At 42.4% G+C, this 19,833-nt stretch overlaps 1 protein-coding gene across 1 annotated transcript in view; it reads left to right on the forward strand.

Moving 5' to 3' along the window:
* The window catches only part of LOC122558074 (uncharacterized), a 46,998-nt gene that overhangs the window by 19,056 nt on the left and 8,109 nt on the right, over positions 1 to 19,833 (forward strand). The window contains exons 8-10 of the mRNA XM_043706394.2: positions 4,267 to 4,848; positions 7,863 to 8,009; positions 11,261 to 11,911. Coding sequence (XP_043562329.2) covers positions 4,267 to 4,848; positions 7,863 to 8,009; positions 11,261 to 11,911 — 1,380 coding nt within the window. The remainder of the gene's footprint in view (positions 1 to 4,266; positions 4,849 to 7,862; positions 8,010 to 11,260; positions 11,912 to 19,833) is intronic.

Here is a 19,833-nt window from a genome sequence, read left to right on the forward strand (position 1 = left end):
GACTCTTAACTGCCCTCTGGACAGTTAGGGATGGACGATAAATGCTCACCCACTGATGCCCAGTTCCCATGATCAAATAAAAAAATCTGTCAACAGAGAGAGTTTCTGCTTCTAGTCCAGTATGATTTGACTCTTCGTAGAATCCTTACAGTGTGGAAACAGGCCATTTGGCCCAACAAGTCCACACCAACCTGTAGAAGAGTTTTCCACTCAGACCCATTCCGCTACCCTACATTTCCCCTGACTAATGCACCTAACCTACGCATGCCTGAACACTACAGGCAATTTAGCGTGTCCGGTTCACCTGACCTGCACATCTTTGGATTGTGGAAGGAAACCAGAGCACCCGGAGGAAATCCACATTGACACAGAGAGAAAGTGCAAAATCCACACAGACAGTCACCCAGGCTGGGATCAAACCTGGCACTGTGAGGCAGCAGTGCTAACCACTGAGCCACCATGCCACCTATTTGTTAATTCCCTGTTTCTGACTTCACAAATGCTGTCAGACCTACTGAGTTTCTCCAGCACTTTCTGTTTGTGTTAATATAATACAAAAGCAATGGTCTGTCTTTAGTGAGAACCACCTGGCACACCTGGTCTTGCTTAATGTTTCTATTCAGTGCTAAGGTGACGAAAGCAATATATTGCCTTGTGTACACTTCACATAAATGGTAGAAACTATAAGGGAGGTATGAAAGTGTCATTTGATATTTCAAAGTTTTCCTTGTACAGTATACTCCATTGTATCCTCAATGAATTCTTTCTGTTGGAGGAGATGAATTACAACTAATAAACATGCAACAAGATCAACTTATAATTTGTTTTTGCTCTTACTTTATTTTTGCACAAGAGGTCATTGAAATCAAAGCTTTTCTTTAAAAATGCATCCATTCATAGTATGTGGGTGTGACTGGCTGAGTGACCATTTATTCCCCATCCCTAGGTGTCCTTGAGAAAATGTTGAGCTGTGGTCCATGTGCTGTAGATACACCCAAAGGGAAGAGGCTGTCAGGACGGAGTTCCATGATTTCGACACAACACTGAAACATGTAGTATACTAATTCCAGCCATTTTCAATTATTTATAAATTCATACTTAAGTCAAGCACAATATTATTTTTGACATCGATGCATTTAGATTCTGGAAGAGGTTGAGCTGATGATAGCATGCTGTTCGTTAAGTTTATAACCACAGATTGGCCAGGGCACTTGTGCGTTGGAGATTGTGTTTGGTTTTCAACTGTAATCATTGGTCAGTTTTCTTGTCCTGGTTTCTCCTGCTAACAATAACAGTGGGACCAAAGTGTTTGGGAATAAAAACTGCTTAGAAAATGCTTTGTTTAAAAATTCAAATTAGAAAATATGGAATGGAGGCAGGTAATGTGAGGTGAAGGGCAAATCATTAAATTTGTACAGGCTGCACTGACTGCAGGAGGAAGAAGAACCAGATTTTGAAAAGCTGGGCAAAAGGTTGTTGTCATTTGGCAGTGGAGACTCAGAAATAGAGAGATATTTACAAAATTAAAGGAACAAGAGACCACAAAATATGAGCAGAGCTAGAGGATAAGAACTGAGTGTAAACACATTAGCTCTGTCACTCAGTATGCTCACATTCATGGACATTAAATACCCAGTTTTAGCTATGAATTTGAAAGTTTGTGCATTTCTTCGCAGGAAGTGGGTGAGGATGGCAGAGTCATCTTGAGAGCGATACTTCTGCAATGTCTGTGGTTTGAAAAAATTGCATATTCAGGTGGTCTAGCCGCAGAATGGAGGGAGGTAGAATATTACTATGCCAAGCACACCTGTACACTGCTGGTTTGCAAGTCAAAGGCAGCAAACCCAGGAAGAAGTCACAGTTGTGTATGTGTTTCCTGCTGATTGTCCTGCAGTATTATCGCGGCCCATTTGGGAAATGGTACATGACCGAGGAAGTGGCAAACCGAAAAACAGAAGGAATATCATATTTGTTTAAGAGAATGTGAAGGGTGCAGTGATGTCAAATCACTGATGAAGCAAACCATTTGACATCTTCCCTGTCATTCACCAGTACATAGCAGAAGAACTAGGAGCAGGAGTAGGTCATTCAGCATCTCAAGCCTGCTCCAGTTATTCTCCAGTCTTCCGGGACCTCTCCTGTGACTAAAGAAGATAACTGGAGCATAACAAAGAACAATACAGCATGGGAACAGGCCCTTCAGCCCACCAAGATTATGCTGACACATGATGCCTTTCTAAACTAAAATCTTTTTGCTTCTTTGTGGTCAGTGCCCCTCTGTTCCTTCTCTAGTCATGTATCTGTCAAGATGTCTCTTAAACCTTGCTATTGTATCTGCCTCCGCGACCACACATAACAGCAAAATCCAGGCACTTAAAAAAAAAGCTGCCTCTCACCTTTAAACTTTATTCCTTTTATCTTAAATCAATGGTCCCATGGAGTTGACATTTATTTTTCCCGGAGTTGATGTTTTATGCTGGGGGGAAAAGATTCCAGTTAGAGAGGGATGTAAAAGAGATGGTGGACTTGCTGATAAGGGAGAATATCACAGCTGTACTGAGGGAGGACACCTTGGAGAGCTCATTCAGCAAGGCCATACTGATAGATCTCAGGAATAGGAAAGATGTAATCACTTTGGGATTGTACTACAGGCTACCCAATAGCCATAGGTGATGGAGGAACAGACAGGTAAGGAAAGTTTACATTCTACAAGATGGAAAATTGTTATTGTTGTGGGTGATTTTAACTTTGCCCATGTTGACTGGGACTCCCTTAGTACCAGGGCTTGTTTGGGGGAGAAAGTTTTGGGTGTGTTCAGAGCAGAACAGTTATTTGAAAAGCATTAAGGTAGGCAAGTCTCCAAGACCGGATGGGATTTATCCCAGAATACTGAGGGAGGTGAGGGAGGTAATTGCTAGGGCCTTGTATGAAATCTTTGTATCTTCTTTAGTCATAGGAGAGGTCCCGGAAGACTGGGGAATAACCAGTGTTGTTTCTTTGTTTAAGAAGGGAACAGGGATAATCCAGGATATTATAGATTTGTGACTTTATATCAGTTGGGAAATTATTGGAGAAGATTCTTACAGATAGGATTTATTCACATTTGAAAAAATATGGACTTATTAGTGATAAGCAGCATAGCTTTGTGTGGGGAAGGTTGTGTCTTAGAAACTTGATTGAGTTTTTTGAGGTAGTGACAAAGATGAATAATGAGGGCAAGGCAGGAGATGTTGTCTGTGTGCACTTTAGCAAGGTCTTTGACACTGATCCACATAGCAGGCTGATGTAAAAGCTGAAGTCACATGGAATCAACAATGAGCTGGTAAGATGGATTCAGAACTGGCTTAGTCATAGAAGACAGTAGCAGTGGAAGGATGTTTTTCAGATTGTAGATCTGTGGCCAGTGATTTGGAGGACAATATAGGTGGCCTGATGCAAAGACCGGGAAAGCTGTGATGGTGAGGAGGTTTGCCAGAGAACACAGCAGCATATAGATAGGCTGGAGACTTGGGCAGAGAAAGAGAAGGTGGAGTTTAGACCGGATAAATGCAAGGTGGTGCTTCCTGGGAGATCTAATTCAGGAGGGGAGTATGCAGTAAATGGCAGAACCCTTAGTAGCATCAACATTTAAAGGCATCTTGACATTCAGATCTACCGTTCCTGAAAGTGAGAACACAAGTGGTTAAGAAGGCAAATGACATGCTTGCCTTCATTGGTCAGGCCACAAGAGTGTAAAAAGTGACCACAACTCATGTTGCAGTTGTATGGAACTTTAGTTAGGCCACGTTTGGCATATTGTGTACAGTTTTGGTTGCCATGCTACCAGAAGGATGTGGAGGATTTGGGGAGGATTGAGAAATGGTTTACCAGGATGAAACATGAACATGGCCTGCTTTTCGATATTGATATGCCCTAGAATATTAACGTCGACTCACCATCCACCATGTCCTTCTCCCTCTCCTTTGTGAATAACAATGCAAGGTACCTCCCTGAATCCTCCTAACTGTTAAATCCACTAATGTTTAAAATATGTCTATCTCCTCCTCAAATTTATTCAGTGTCCCAGCACCACCACACTCTGGGGAGTGAATTCCACAGATTTTGAGAAGTAATTTGTCCTCTTCTCTGTTTTAAATCTGTTACCCCTTAACCAAAAACTGGGACCCACTGTTTTAAACTATCCCAATGTAAGAATAGCTTATTTTTCAATTTAGTTCACTGCTACATTTGGGATTATCAATCACTTTTGTTTATTTTTGTTCCCAGGTTTAGTTAATGGAGTTCTTCCAGATAATGGATGCTGTGATCTTCCAAACTCTCAGCTTGAACATGAAAGGTGGAGTATACCTGGGAATGGTTTGGTCAATGGTTTACAACAGTTAGACAGTAATCTCTCCCAAGATGAACCATGCACCTTTGAGCACCTGTTGAACTTGGAGAGCACCAAAGCACAAATTAGACTCGGTGATAAGAATAGGAGGACGTTGCATCCCAGCTCACCGATCTGTAACAAAGAGAAGCGTTTTAGCTGTGACTATTGTGAAAGGAGATTTATTCGTAAAGAGCATTTAACGATGCACCTCCGCACACACACGGGTGAGAAGCCCTTTGCATGCGAGGAGTGTGGAAGGGCATTTGCGGAGAAATGGAACCTCAAAGAACATCGCCGAACCCACACCGGCGTACGCCCTTACCCCTGCCGCTTTTGTGGCAAAGCATTTTACCGCAGCTCCCATCTGAAGGTGCACCTCCGTCGTCACACTGGAGAGAAACCCTATAAATGTGACAAATGCCATCAGACGTTTGTAGATTCATCGTCTCTTCAGAAGCACAGGCGGTTCCCTTCAGGTAAGGTGTTGCATTTTGAACATTGTTTCAAATTAAGTCCGTAAGACCATAAGATGTAAGAGCAAAAGTTTAGCCTTTCAACCTATCATCTCTGTTCTGCCATTCAATGAGATCACGGCTGATCTCATATCCTCAACTGCATTTTCCTGTCTTTTCCTCATAAATTTGATTCTCTTACTGATTAAAAACCTGTCTATCTCGAACACCTTCTGCCACTGCTAATGTTTTGAAATGTTGCAATCATCAAGTCTAATTGTAATATTTCTGCAAGTTGTTTGAAGGCTTGGCAAAGTTACTCAGTTAAATAAAAATGTGTTTAGTTTATTGATAACGGAGAGTTTCAGGGGTTTTTTTGACCAAGCGACAGTCAGATACCCGTTTGGAACAAATCCATTTCTAGTTATCATCTGGTCTTTGTCATGCAGTGGTACAGCTGAGCTCACTAGGTTACTTCAGATTTCAATCATATAGGTCAGACAGGGAAGGCTCACTTCATGGACCATTATTACTGAACAAGTTAAGCTTTATGGTAATCTGCATGCTTTCCTGGTTAATGTGTTTTTAGTCCACGTTGACTTCAATTTAAAAAAAAAACCCTGTGGTGGAATTTGAGCTCTTAAAGTAACTTCTCTGATGGGGGGGGTGGGTCACAGTTCTAACTGATTCTTTTCTCAGAATGTTGACAGGAATGTGCCTGGCCAGTGGCCAATGCCTATAGTTTGGTCCTAGCTGCTTGGAGAAAATGAGGACTGCAGATGCTGGAGATCAGAATCGAGAGTGGGGTGCTGGTAAAGCACAGCAGGCCAGGCAGCATCCGAGGAGCAGGAAAATCAGCGTTTCAGGCATTAGCTCTTCATGAGGAATGAACTCATTCCTCATGAAGAGCTTATGCCCGAAACATCAATTCACCTGCTCCTCGAATGCTGCCTGACCGGCTGTGCTTTTCCAGCACCACACTCATGACTCCGAGCTGCTTGACTGGTCACTAACCATAAGGCTATCATCCCCAGCAAGTGGAAGAGTCAAAAATTGAAACCAAAAAGAACAGAGTCTTTGCTTCTGCAGGACTGTTTTTTTCCCTTCAGCACTCCAGCTTCCACTTTACAACTGCTCATGATTACTTAAATCACAAGCTAACTGTTGTCGGAAAGCATAAACACGGGACCATGTCACTCCACTTGACAGTGCAAGACGTTGATTGGAATTCTGATCCTTGATATGTCACTCCTGAGCATTCAGAATACTAACCATTTCACTCAGTGGCTGGTCATGTTGAGCTTACACACTCTGCGAGTATAGGCCATGAGCTGAGATCATTGGCAAAATTATTTGCATTTAAGTATCTTCTTTCATAGGTACGTAGAAAATAGGAGCGCTAGTAAGCCACTTAGCCCATCCTGCTTGTTCCACCATTTAACATAACTGTGACTGATCTTCTATCTCAACACCATACACCCATTCTTTCTCTCTATACCTTCAACACCTTTGGCTTCCAGAAATACATTTCTCCTTTAAATAGACTCAGTGACTTGGCCTCCACAGCTCTCTGTGGTAGACAGTTCCACAGGTTCACCACCATCTGAGTGAAGAAATGCCTACTCATCTCAGTCCAAAATGTGGACATGCTGGTGTTGGACTGGAGTGGACAAAATCAGAAGACATGCAACACCAGGTTATGGGTCAACAGCTTTATTTGAAATCACAAGCCTTTGTCAGGTGAAGTAGAGAGAGGTGCACAGGCACAGAATATATACACAGACAGACAATGGCAAGATAATTCCAGGTAGTTAAGAATGTCAACAAGCAGTGTGAGCAGTGGCACCAGGCTAAATAAAATATTTTATTAAACCTGGTGCCACTCTACTCACAGTGTTTGTATTTATGTGTTGACCTTCTTAATTACCTGGAATTACCTTGTCATTGTCTGTCTGTGTATATATTGTGTGCACGTGTGCCTCTCTCTACATATCAGGAGACCATGTTCTGGAACATCCCTGCATCCAATCCAGCCAGCCCTGTCAGAATTGTATAACATTCAGTGTGATCTCCTCTCATTCCTTGAAACTTCAGTGAATGCAGCCAATTCACTCAATCTCTTGCCATCCCAAGGATTGGGAACATTCATTGCACTCCCTCCATGGCAGGTATATCTTTTGCTGTGGTTCTGTTCGCCGAGCTAGAAGTTTTTGTTGCAAATGTTTCGTCCCCTGTCTAGGTGACATCCTCAGTGCTTGGGAGCCTCCTGTGAAGCGCTTCTGTGGTGTTTCCTCCGGCATTTATAGTGGCCTGTCCCTGCCGCTTCCAGTTGTCAGTTTCAGCTGTCCGCTGTAGTGGCCGGTATATTGGGTCTATGTGTTTGTTGATGGAGTTTGTGGATGAGTGCCATGCTTCTAGGAATTCCCTGGCTGTTCTTTGTTTCGCTTGCCCTATAATGGTAGTGTTGTCCCAGTCAAATTCATGTTGCTTGTCGTCTGCGTGTGTGGCTACTAGGGATAGCTGGGTCGTGTCGTTTCATGGCTAGTAACGAGCACCCGAGCTACAAATCTTCTCATAAACTTTGAAGGTATATCTTTTCTTAAGGAAGGAGACCAAAACTGCACACAATACTCCAGGCCTTAGGGTGCAACACTGCAACTAAGTAGATCTGAAGCGTAATCTCTGTTGTAAGAGAGATTACATATTTTACATAATTGCAAGTGTATATATTTTGAGTGTTGTTCTGATTAAAAGTTGTTATTTCTCATTCCAGGGTGCAGGCTGTTTATGCTATTAAAGTATTTTAAGTGTAGTGTGTCATAGAGTCCTACAACACAGAAACAGACCCTTCGGTCCAACCAGTCTATGCCAGCCATGTTCCCAAACCAAACTAGTCCCACCTGCCTGTGTTGACCCATATCACACCTGTGCATGAAACCATACTGATAAGTTCAATTCCTATTCAACTCAATTAAATTTTGAGAGTCATCTGCTTATACCATGCTCTAATGCTCAACTTGCTTTTATTATGTTATTAGCTTGCTGGAAAGCTGACCAGGTGGAATCAACAACAACACACCTAATTACGCCAATGAATGAACTCGGTCAAAATTATAATGCAAATGCCAGTGGAGATTTGCAGTTTATCGAGGGCAATAACATGGAAAACCAAAAGCTTTGCAGAGGTAACAGTATAATCTTTCAAACAAAGCTGTAGATATTAGTAATAGGAAGTTCCCAATGATGTTATCAAAGTCTTGGGATATAAAGCTGGATATGAATCTTTGAAATCGGAAGGGAATAAAATGTTGGCATGGGAAAAAATATTTTCCTTGACTTTTCAGAGGCAGTTTTCTACATGAGTTGCTTAGTAAACCATTTTCGTGGGTAGTTAAGAGTCGACCACATTGCTGTGAGTCTGGAGTCACGTATAGGCCAGACCAGCTGGGGACGGGAGATTTCCTTCCAGAAAGGGCAATACAGAACCAAAGGTACAAGAACAGAAGTTGCTGGAAAAGCTCAGCAAATCTGGCAGCATCTGTGAAGAGAAGTCAAAGTTAACGTTTTGGGTCTGGTGACCTTCCTCGGTTATGAGGATGGGTCACGGGACTCAAAACGTTAAGTTTGATTTCTCTTCACAGCTTCTGTTTTTGTTTTTGATTTTACAGCATACGCAGTTATTTCAGTTTTTATTTAGTGAACCAAAGGTTTTTTACACCAATTTGCATTGTTAATGTTCACTTCCATCAACTCTCTTACGTGTCTGTACCTAGATCCCTGCACTGATTAAAAGTTAGTTGAGTGGTGCAGCTTCGATGTAGTTTCATAGTCGCAATCACGTGAGACCAGCTTTTAATTCCAGATTTATTTGTTAACTGAATTTAAATTCCATCAGCTTCTGCGGTGGGATTTGAACTTCTGTCCTTATATCAATAGTTGGATCTCATTTCCAAGGCCAAAAATATTACCACTGTGCCGCCATCCCAAGGAGAATGATGCTTGTAGTGCCAGGTCCTTCAAAAGAAATAAAGAGCTTGTGCTTTTACAGCATTTCTCGTGGCATCAGGTCATCTCAAAACACTTTACCGCTCAAATAGAAACATGAATAATGATCAGATGAAAGTGGAGTTAATGTGCAGCATCTCTGACACCCAAAGTTTTAGAGTCTTTTTAAAGTACATTCCTCCTCGTGCGATTTAGAGGTTAAATTAGAACCATAGAACTGGAGGCGATTCATCACAAGTAGATAGTCGTAGAGGTGTACAGCATGGAGACAGTCCCTTTGGTCCAATCCGTCCATGCCGACCAGATATCCCAACCTAATCTAGTCCCATTTACCAGCACTTGGCCATATCCCTCTAATCATTTCCTATTCATGTAGCCATCCAGATGCCTTTTAAATGTTATGATTACATTATTTTACAAATCTATGTTCACATGCAATCATATGTAGAATCCATAGAATAGGATCCCTACAATGTGGAAACAGCCCTTTGGCCCAACAAGTCCACACTGACCCTCTGAAGAGTAATCCACCCAGATCCATTACCCTACCCTATTACCCTATATTTACCCCCAACTAATGCACCTGACCTACACATCGCTGAACACTATGGGCAATTTAGCATGGCCAATTCACCTGACCTGCACATCTTTGGACTGTAGGAGGAAACTGGAGCACCCGGAGGAAACCCACACAGACACAGGGAGAATGTGCAAACTCCACACACAGGCTGGAATCGAACCTGGTTCCCTGGCGCTGTGCGGCAGTGATGCTAACCACTGAACCACCATGCTGCTGCATGTGATAGTTTAATTTCAAAGCAGGTGCTTTAATTTGATTTGAGTGTGTTACACATTAGGAACAATTATGTTACGTTTGTCTAGCTAGTTTTATCTTGCGTCAGCTATAAACACCAGACCACAGTAGTTCACGCCCCAACATCTGTCTGTAACCTATGTCCGGTGTGTGGGTATTGCTGGCAGGCTGAGCAGTAACTGCTCCTTCCCTAATGGCCCCTTGAGAAGGTGGAGTTGAGCAGAGTAGCCTTCCAATTGATGCTTCCTTCTATCTCAATCTAATTTCTTTGATTACACTTTGTTTCACAGACACCCAAGATTTGTCTTTCTCGTCTGTTCAGTACTTGTGTAAGTTTACCAGTTGGTCGTGACATTGAGTTAACTGACATTGTGGCATCACCACTGTAAAAACCCCATGTTGGGGAAGTGTGTATTTACAAAAAGTAATCGTATATCTGTGATGCTTTCAAGAACAGATTATATTTACGCAACAAAGTTAGCATTACAAATACATTTGAAGGCACTTACAGGGTTGGGGATGATCTTGCTGAAGGCATAAGATATAAAATGAGATTCTTCACTCGGAACAAAGTTAAAGGGAGGGTAAGAATGTTTTGATCATTCTAGATTCCTTCTATGATCAGTTACCCAACTGATGAAGATCTGAAGGAAGGTTTGTACTTCAATTACATATTTCCAATCCTCAGGATATTCCTGAACGTGTCATAGCCGATGAACTACGTTTGAAGTCACTTTTGTCATTGTCTCTGGATCTTTCCGAGTCACACAGTCAGGGCTTCCCAGGCTTGGGATCACAATCTCCACTCGGGGTCGCCATTCAGAATTCTGGGGGTTACGAACGCTAGTGCAGCCAAGGTTGCCATGGAGCTCCATCCAAGTGCTAGCAGCTCCCTTAAACCATGCAGCTTTGTAAAGACTGGCACTGGCCTGACTGCTTGATTTTCACTGACCTGAATCCCGTCCCAAGAACGCAACAGGAAGATTGGTGCTTTTTATTGGAGTTTAAACAGCCTCCCCACCATCTTCCCCCTGACCACGGTCTCTGGTCTGAGCCCTCGACACCTTGCAAGCATTAAAGTGAGGTCACAATGGAAAAATATTTGGGAATCAATGGGCTCAGTCATGAATCTGAGGCATTGGTTGAGGAATAGAGTTTGGCCAAGAGACTCTGAGGCCTCCCTGAATGGTGCAGCAGAGTCTTATCCATCTGCCAGACAAGCCTGCCTTTGGCTTGATACCCCATTGGCAGCACTGACCATACAGTTCCCTTGCTGTTGAACTGTGGATATTACTCTTTTTGAAACAAATGAGTCAAAAATGAACAAATAACAGTCCCTTTAAGGAATACTGTGACAAAACTGAAATCTTCAAATTAGCCTTAAAATTTAAACTTGCATGTCGTTTTGGCTGGGGATGATGCACTCTAGCCTGTGCACAGTTCTGGAGTTTGTCTTGAACCAGCCTCGAAACTACCTTTCTGTGAAACTACAGCATCTTTATCTGTGGTGCAAGGGTCATCACTGCACTGAGGTGACTGTCATCTTGCTTTGCATCGTGTCATGTCTTATCCAGTTTCAAGCTGCATCAGAACTTTGTGTCTTTCAAATTATTATAGGGTCAATCTGCACACTTCCTGAAGTGGACCCTATTGAAGCAGCGTACTTTGGAGGTAGAGGCTATCATCACTCTGAGAATTTCACACCACATCCCGACTACAACGATGGCTGTGCAGCAGACTGTTTGTTGGGTAATGCTTTGTCACTGATGCATGACTGGCCACTTAACGAGAGAAAAACTAGTGCTTCCCACGCTCCAGTGAATTGCACAAACTACAAAACTGATAACAAAGCCACCTCCTGTGTGAGACCTTTGAGTGTTGGTAAGACATTAAAGGAGGTTGCATCGTTAAGCAATGACATTATTTCTGCCGGAAGGAATTGCTTTAAATGTGAATACTGTGGGAGGCGATTTTTGCGCAAAGCACAGTTAACAATGCACAGGCGCACGCACACTGGAGAGAAGCCATATGTTTGTGATGAATGTGGTAGAGGGTTTGCAGAAAAGTCCAACTTAAATGACCATCGTCGAACTCACACAGGTGAACGCCCTTATGCATGTACTTTCTGTGTCAAAACATTTCACCGTAGTACACACTTAAAAGTACATCTTCGCCGCCACACTGGAGAGAAGCCATACAGGTGTGAGGATTGCAAGAAAACATTTGTAGATTCCTCTTCCCTTCAGAAACACAGGCGATTTCCCTCAGGTAAGAGCCTCACCTAGACTGCCATTAAAGCTTTTGATGAGATGACTTGCAAAATATTATACCACACAATAGAGTGCTGTGGTATTCATGACATCTACTGTAGCAGTTTAAGAATTGATTGAACTTGAGCAATTATCAGTGTATTTCGGGATTGGTTACCAGTTGTGTCTGTCCAAGATCAACAGTGAGATCATTTCTGTTTACCATTTCTTTTGATAATCGAGGTAATGATGTTGGTGGTGAGAGTGGAGGAGAGGAACAATCTGCAAGTTTCCAGGTGATTTAAAGATGGGTGCAAGTGGGTTGGGAGAATGTTCCTTTGTTTTGAAAATAATATTTAACTGAGTAAAGTCAAATGTTTTGCATTAAATCTCAACACTCAACAAGGAACAGAATTGAAGCCAGTGAGAAAGATGGACCTGTTTCTGGTTGGGTGTCAGTCCAATAGTGTAACAGATAAATACCTTTCAATACAAATCTGGGTCAATATGTGCATCTGGAATAGCCTGAAACAGTCATAAAGGAACCAGCGTTCTGACCTTGGCTTTTAATCGGTTTTCTTGACTTGACAGAGATATTGTGAAGCTCATGTTGGGTGAGATGTGTCTTAATCCTGATGAATAAGGTGTCACAACTACGGAAGGCAAACTGGACAGACTGGGAAGTACTTGATCAGTATTTGATTTTGGTTTTCAATTGGTTAGATCACATGGGATTCAAGGGGAGCTTGCCAGTTGGATACAAAATTGGCTTGAAGGTAGGCAACAGGATGGTTGAGGGTTGCTTTTCAGACTGGAGGCCCGTGACCAGTGGTGTGTCACGAGGATTGGTGTTGGGTCCACTACTTATCAACATTTATTGAAATAATTTGAATGTGACTACAGGAGGGATGGTTATTTGCAGGTTACGCCAAAACTGGTAGTGTAGTGGAGAGCGAAGGCGGTTATCTCAGAGTAAAACAGGACCTTGATTCGATAGGTCAACAGGCCAAGGAGTGGCACATGAAGTTTAATTCAGATTAAAGTGAAGTATTGGATTTTGGTAAAGCAAACCAGGGCAATACTAATACAGTTAATGGTAGGGCAGTGGGAACTGTTGCCAAATAAAGAGGCCGAGGGATGTAGGAGCATAGTTCCTTGAAAATGGAGTAACAGGTAGGCAGGGTGGTGAAGAAAGCATTTGGCATGCTTGCCTTCATTGGACAGTGCATTAAATATAGCAGTTAGGATGTCATGTTGCAGCTGTACAGGACATTCGTGAGGCCCTTTATTGAATACTGCATATAGTTCTGGTTGTCCTTATGTAGGAAGGATGTTGTTAAACTTGCGTGGGTGAGAAAATGATCTACAAGGATGTTGCTGGGACTGGGAGCCAAAGGGAGAAGTTAAATAGGCTAGGGATTTTATTTTCTTAAGTGTCAGAGGCTGAGAGGTGACCTTGTGGAGGTTTAATACATCAGAGAGAAATGGATAGGGTAAACAGCCAAGGTCTTTTCCCTGTGGTGGGGACGTCCAAAGCTAGAGGGTATAGGTTTAAGGTGAGAAGGGAAGGATTTAAAAAGGACCTGAGGAGAATCTTTTTCATGCAGAGTATGGTTGTGTATGGAACAAGCTGCCAGAGGAAGTGGAGGAGGCTCGTGCAATTACAACATTTAAAAGACATCTGGATGGGTTTATGAATAGGGTTCAGAAGGATACGGTGGGCGGCACGGTGGCACAGTCGTTAGCAGTGCTGCCTCACAGCGCCAGAGACCCGGGTTCAATTCCCGCCTCAGGTGACTGACTGTGTGGAGTTTGCACGTTCTCGCCGTGTCTGCGTGGGTTTCCTCCGGGTGCTCCGGTTTCCTCCCACAGTCCAAAAGATGTGCAGGGTCAGGTGAATTGGCCATGCTAAATTGCCCGTCGTGTTAGGTAAGGGGTAAATGTAGGGGTATGGGTGGGTTTCGGGTCGGTGTGGACTTGTTGGGCCGAAGGGCCTGTTTCCACACTGTAATCTAATCTAATCTAATCTAATCTCAAGGATAAGGGCCAGGTGGAACTAGGTCAGATTGGGATGTGTGTTCAGCGCAGATGAGTTGGACCAAAGGGTCTGTTTCCGTGTTGTATGACTATGACTCTATAAGTACAGAGCTAGAGTGGTGAATCTATGGAATTCACTGCCACAAAAGGCTGGGGCGGCCAGGTCATTGTGTATATTTAAGGCAGAGATAGATAGGTTCTTGATTGTAAGAGGGATCAAGAGTTACAGGGGGAAAGCAGGAGAATATGGTTGAGAGATTTATCAGTCATCATTGAATGGCGGAGCCATTTGTTTTTGTAAATATATTTATTAGCAATTTTTTTTAACTTTACAAACATATAAAATTAATGAAAAAAACAATCACAATAAAAATTTTAAAAACACAAATTACATACAACTACTATCTACTAACTACTAACCTACTCTATAATACAAAGCAAACCCTAACACTGTGCAAAGCAACACCAAAAAAAGCAAAAAAAAGCAAAAGAAAACAAAAAAAACACAAAATAAAGAACAACTATGCTCGGCACAAGGCCCCCAAACAAAGGAATGGGAGCATTGTATACATACCCGTATTAACTCGGGAGACCACTTCCAGGGCCCAGGACCCGACATACCTAACCATCCTGGTTAAACAAACGCCCTAGTTAAGATAACTGATAAATCTATATCCAAATAACTCAAGTAGGGCTGCCTTGACTTATAAAAATTGTCTTTTGCGTGATGCACCATGTTTGTAAAAAAGTCCAAGGGAATGTGCTCCATAATTAATTTCTGCCATCCCAGCAAGCCTGGCAAGTTCTTAGACACCCAGTTCATCAGAATATTCTTCCGTGCACAATATGCAACAATATTAAATAGTTTCTTCCCATGCCCGTCTAAAGGTGGTAAATTCGGTAGACCTAAGAGAAGAGATATCGGGTCCACTTTGACTTCAGTCCTCAATACCCTCCCTATCTCTCCCTTCAGTGCTGTCCCAATACACATGGAGCCTGTGGTATGTCCAGAAGCAATGGGTAAGAGTACCTATACTTATTTTACATTTGGGGCACATTGAAGATGCCCCTTTTTTAAACTTCACTAGACGTTCTGGTGCCAGATGAACCCTGTGCAGAACTTTTAACCGCGTAGCACATGTCCTATTACAAATTGAGATCTTTCGAACATTCTCCCATATGTTCTCCCATGTTTCAGAAGAGATCTCCACTCCCAGCTCTTGCTCCCAGACCTCACATAACCGGTTAATATCCTGCCAGGCCCTACCACCCAGCAGGCGACAGAGGACACTAACCGAAAGGGTGCTTGTGGAATGTAGCAATATCCTCTGTATCGGGCTTATAGGGCTTAGTGAGAAATGTAGTCTTCTTCTGGATGAAACCCCTAACCTGAAAAAAACGGAAAAGATCCCTGCTGGGCAACCCGTATTTGCGGCTCAGTTGCTCAAAAGACATCGTAACCTCCTCCTCAAACAAGTCGCCCAAACTAGAAACTCCTCTCGCTGCCATAGTTTGAACCCTGAGTCCATCATCCCTGGTCGGAACCCTGGCATGCCGACTATAGGTGTAAGTGGCGAAGTCTTGGATAAGTAACCCTCACTCTGACACATCACCCTCTATGCATTGACTGTACTAATGACAATGGGGTTCAAGCAGAGGTCCGGAACTGTCCTCATTCATGAACAATAGGTTAATAAGCGGCCTTTGCTTGGGAGGCCTCAATATCCAGCCATATTGAGTTTGGATCATTACCTACCCAATCACAGACAAAGGACAGCAGGGAATTCAATTGATGCCTCCTAATGTCTGGGAAATCAACTCCTCCCCCTCCTGGAGGCAACTGCAATTTAGTAAGTTTGATGAGGGGCCGCCCACAATGCCAGACAAAGGAACCAAACCACCCCATAAGCTTCCGTAGCGTTGACTGGGAAACATTATAAGGAGCATACGCATGGGATAAAGCAAACGAGGAAGAACATTCATCTTAATCAGAGATATTCGGCCCAGCCATGAAATTGGAAAAGCCTCTCATCTCTGGCGATCTTGCCTAATATTGTCGAGCAGTTGAGCAAAGTTAGTCCGAAATAACAGATCAAACTTGGGGGTAATAAAAATGCCTAGGTATCGGAACCCTGCCCGTGACCACCTAAAAGGGAACTTAAAGCCACCTTCAACTTCTGGCACATCCTTAAGGTTCCCCAAAGGCATAGCCTCCGATTTTGCAAAGTTAATCTTATTTCCTGAAATAGCCCCAAATGAATTGATACATTCTATCAAATGGGGTACGGAGGTGATCGGGTTCAATAAAAACAGAAGGACATCATCCGCGTACAGTGTAATCTGGTGTGCCCTCGATCCCACTTCCGGAGCGGCTATGTGGACGCTCTGACGAATAGCCACTGCCAGCGGCTCTATCACCAACGTAAACAACAACAGAGAGAGGGGGCAGCCTTGCTGACTATACCTACCAATCCTAAAATTCCCAGACTTCACCCTGTTGGTGATGACCGTGGCCAGAGGGTGGTGATATAAAACCTCCACCCACCTAGCAAAGACTCCACCCAACCCGAACTGATCTAAGACATAAAAAAGATATGGTCATTCCACCCGGTCAAATGCTTTCTCTGCATCTAAGGAAATCACCAACCCCTGAATCAATCGTTGCTGACAAACTTGGACCATATTTTTTTGCTCAATCCTTTTCCCTTTGGCATCCTTCCCACTCCCAAATATTAACAAATATGTGGTCTGTAAGGTTTTAAACTAATAATTCCACCACATAAGTTGGCCAGGGATGGCAAAAAACACCAACATGCCTTGGCTGTTAGGCAGAGCTGTCCACAGCTGTTCTACAGAATCGCTGCCATCTTGCCAAGTCCAACAGAACCATTTGATGGGCTGGATGGCCTAATTTCTGTCCCTATGTCTTATGGTCTAACGTGCGTGTTGCTGAAAAAGACACATTTTGTTGAAGCTATTCATCTTGCAGTCTTAAGAACACTTTGCAAGTAAACAAATGTGGAAGGAACCGCGTTTTTAAACTGAGCAAAGCATGTTGATTGGCAATTGGACACTGGTAGGAATGGTGCCATAGGGAATGCAACAGACTCCACTTGCCAACCAGTAAGCATGGTCTGCCCAAGCAATATAAAATGTTGTTCCCTGTGCATTGGTATTCTTGCGCATTGTTCTGATAATCACAATATGACAAACTGCAACGAAATGTCTCTTTGCAGCAATCCATATTAAATATTATTTTGTTAATTTAAAAATTAAGTTTTATAGTCAACACAGGGAATATTGATATGCTGTACTTGGCAATGGCAGGATGGAGATATGTTCCTGAGCACTTTATGCAGAGTTTTCAAATATACTGATGGAAACATATGGGTGAAATTCCAGGAATTTCTCCACAGTGGGCAAGAATGGCCTGTTTAACACCTTTTAAACTGTTGATTGAGGCTTGGAACAGTAATATACTTTTCACACTCAGGGGAAACAGTGTATGTCCTGAGGAACATAATACTTGGGACATAATTGATAAAAGTTTCATTTTTTTGATTTCTCATGAGGGACTAATGATAAAAAAAATGCTGAAAAACTCAAAATAAGAGGGAGCCGATTGAGGACTGAGTTGAGATGGAACTTTTTCACCCAAAACATTGTGAATCTTGGAATTCCCTGCCCAGTTGAGGCTACCTCGTTGAATATTTTTAAGGCAAAGATAGATTTTTTTAATAGATATTTTTATTAGAAATTTAACATTTTTACACGTTTACAAAAATAAACAAAACTTTCAAATATAAACATTGATATACAATTAAATCAAATATACTATAGCCAAAATTTAACAAAAGAAAAAAAAATACAGAAAAAGAAAAAAAAACAAAGCTCAACTATCTACTAATCTAACCTACAACTAACCAGAGTGTATATTTAAGTCTCTTACATGCTCAGAATGTGTTAACATCAGATGTAATAAAACCCGTATTCGTGCGGGATTCCTCTCCTAAGGGGCCCCGGACCAGCCAGGTTTGTAATCTCAATTAAATAAAAGCCCTTGTTAGGATAGCCGAAATATCTGTATTTATGTAATTCAAGAAGGGCTGCCATATTTTATAAAATAATTCGGTCATTCGGTGCACCATATTTGGAAGGAAGTCAAGGGGAATACATTCCATAATTAATCTGTGCCAATTTGAAAGTCCAGGGGGGCCCTCAGCCACCCAGTTCACCAAAATATTTTTCCTTGCACAGAAAGAAAGAATAGAAAATAGTCTCTTCCCGTACATTTCCAGGGAGGGAAAGTTCGAAAAGCCCAAAAGGAGAGATACAGGGTCCACTTTAATTTCCGTTCCTAAAATTTCTGTCAGGGTACTTGCTACTTTAGTCCAATATCTACGGATCTTATGACAGGTCCATAAACAATGTACAAGAGTGCCCACCTCTATTTTGCATTTGGAACACATTGGAGATGCTCCTGCCTTAAATTTTGCCAGTCGAACCGGTGCTATATGGAACCTATGAAGTATCTTCAGCTGGATAGCCTGGGTTCTGTTACAGATAGTAATTCTTCTAGCATTTTCCCAAATATCATTCCACGTTTCTATAGAGATTTCTAGTCCCAAGTCCTGATCCCATGTTTTAAGCAGATTATCCATATCTCCCGATACTTCATCATGTAGTAAATGATAAATAGTACTGACGGAAGATACCCCCACTGGTCGTAGGACACTACATTCTCTATCTGATTTATAAAGACTATCTAATAACGTAGTCTTCTTCTGTATATAATCTCGAATTTGGAAGTATCGAAAGAGGTCTCCATTAGGTAATCCGAATTTCTGACACAGCTGTTCAAAAGACATCAGGACCCCATCCTTAAATAGGTCCCCTAAACATGAGATACCCCTGGATCTCCAGAGTTTAAAAGTGGCATCTGTAAACCCCGGTTGGAATCCCCAGGCTCCCACTATCGGTGCATAGGGGGATGTTTTATGTGAATTACCCTCATTTTGCCGCATTATATTCCAAGCCTTAATTGTGTTTAGTATTATAGGGTTTTTACAGTGATCCGTAATGATTTTCCTCTTGTCTGAAAATAAAAGGTTAATAAGTGGGCATTTTACTTGAGAGGCCTCGATGTCCAACCAGATTGATTGTGGATCAGACAAGACCCAATCAGCTATGTAACTTAATAGGGAACTTAACTGATATTTCCTAAAGTCTGGGAAGTCCAATCCTCCCCTTGTCTGTGGAAGCTGTAGCTTCTTCAGCTTAATGAGGGGCCGCCTATGATTCCAAATAAAGGAACCCAGCCAGCCATATAGTTTACATAAAGCCGTCCTCGGCAGCATCACCGGAAGCATTCTCATAGGATATAGGAGACGGGGCAGGACATTCATTTTGATTAGTGCTATTCTACCCAGCCAGGAAATTGGAAGGTCTCCCCATCGCTGGAGGTCCTGCCTTATCCTTTCCAGTAAATGCACAAAATTAGCCTTATACAACTGACCAAATACTGGAGTAATAAAAATGCCTAAATATAAGAAGCCCTCCAGGGACCAACGAAAGGGAAAAAGGGATCCATCCATTAAGTGGGGTATCATAGCAAGGCCACCCATAGCCTCTGATTTTGAAAAATTAATTTTATAGCCTGAGAATGTGCTAAATGTATTAATAACTTGGATTAAGCGAGGTACGGACATCAGAGGATCACTGAGGAATAGAAGAACATCATCTGCATAAAGGGTAATTTTATGTTTACCTGTACCAATCCTCGGGGCCGTTATATTAGGATCAGCTCGTATAGCTTCTGCTTGTGGTTCAATTATTAGCGTAAATAACAATGGCGAGAGGGGACATCCCTGACGGCAGCCCCTACCCACACTGAAGCAATCCGAA

This window comes from Chiloscyllium plagiosum, unplaced genomic scaffold (genome assembly GCF_037043375.1).
Source record: "Chiloscyllium plagiosum isolate Xiang-an unplaced genomic scaffold, Cpla_swu_hap1 HiC_scaffold_18, whole genome shotgun sequence".
Taxonomy (NCBI): domain Eukaryota; kingdom Metazoa; phylum Chordata; class Chondrichthyes; order Orectolobiformes; family Hemiscylliidae; genus Chiloscyllium; species Chiloscyllium plagiosum.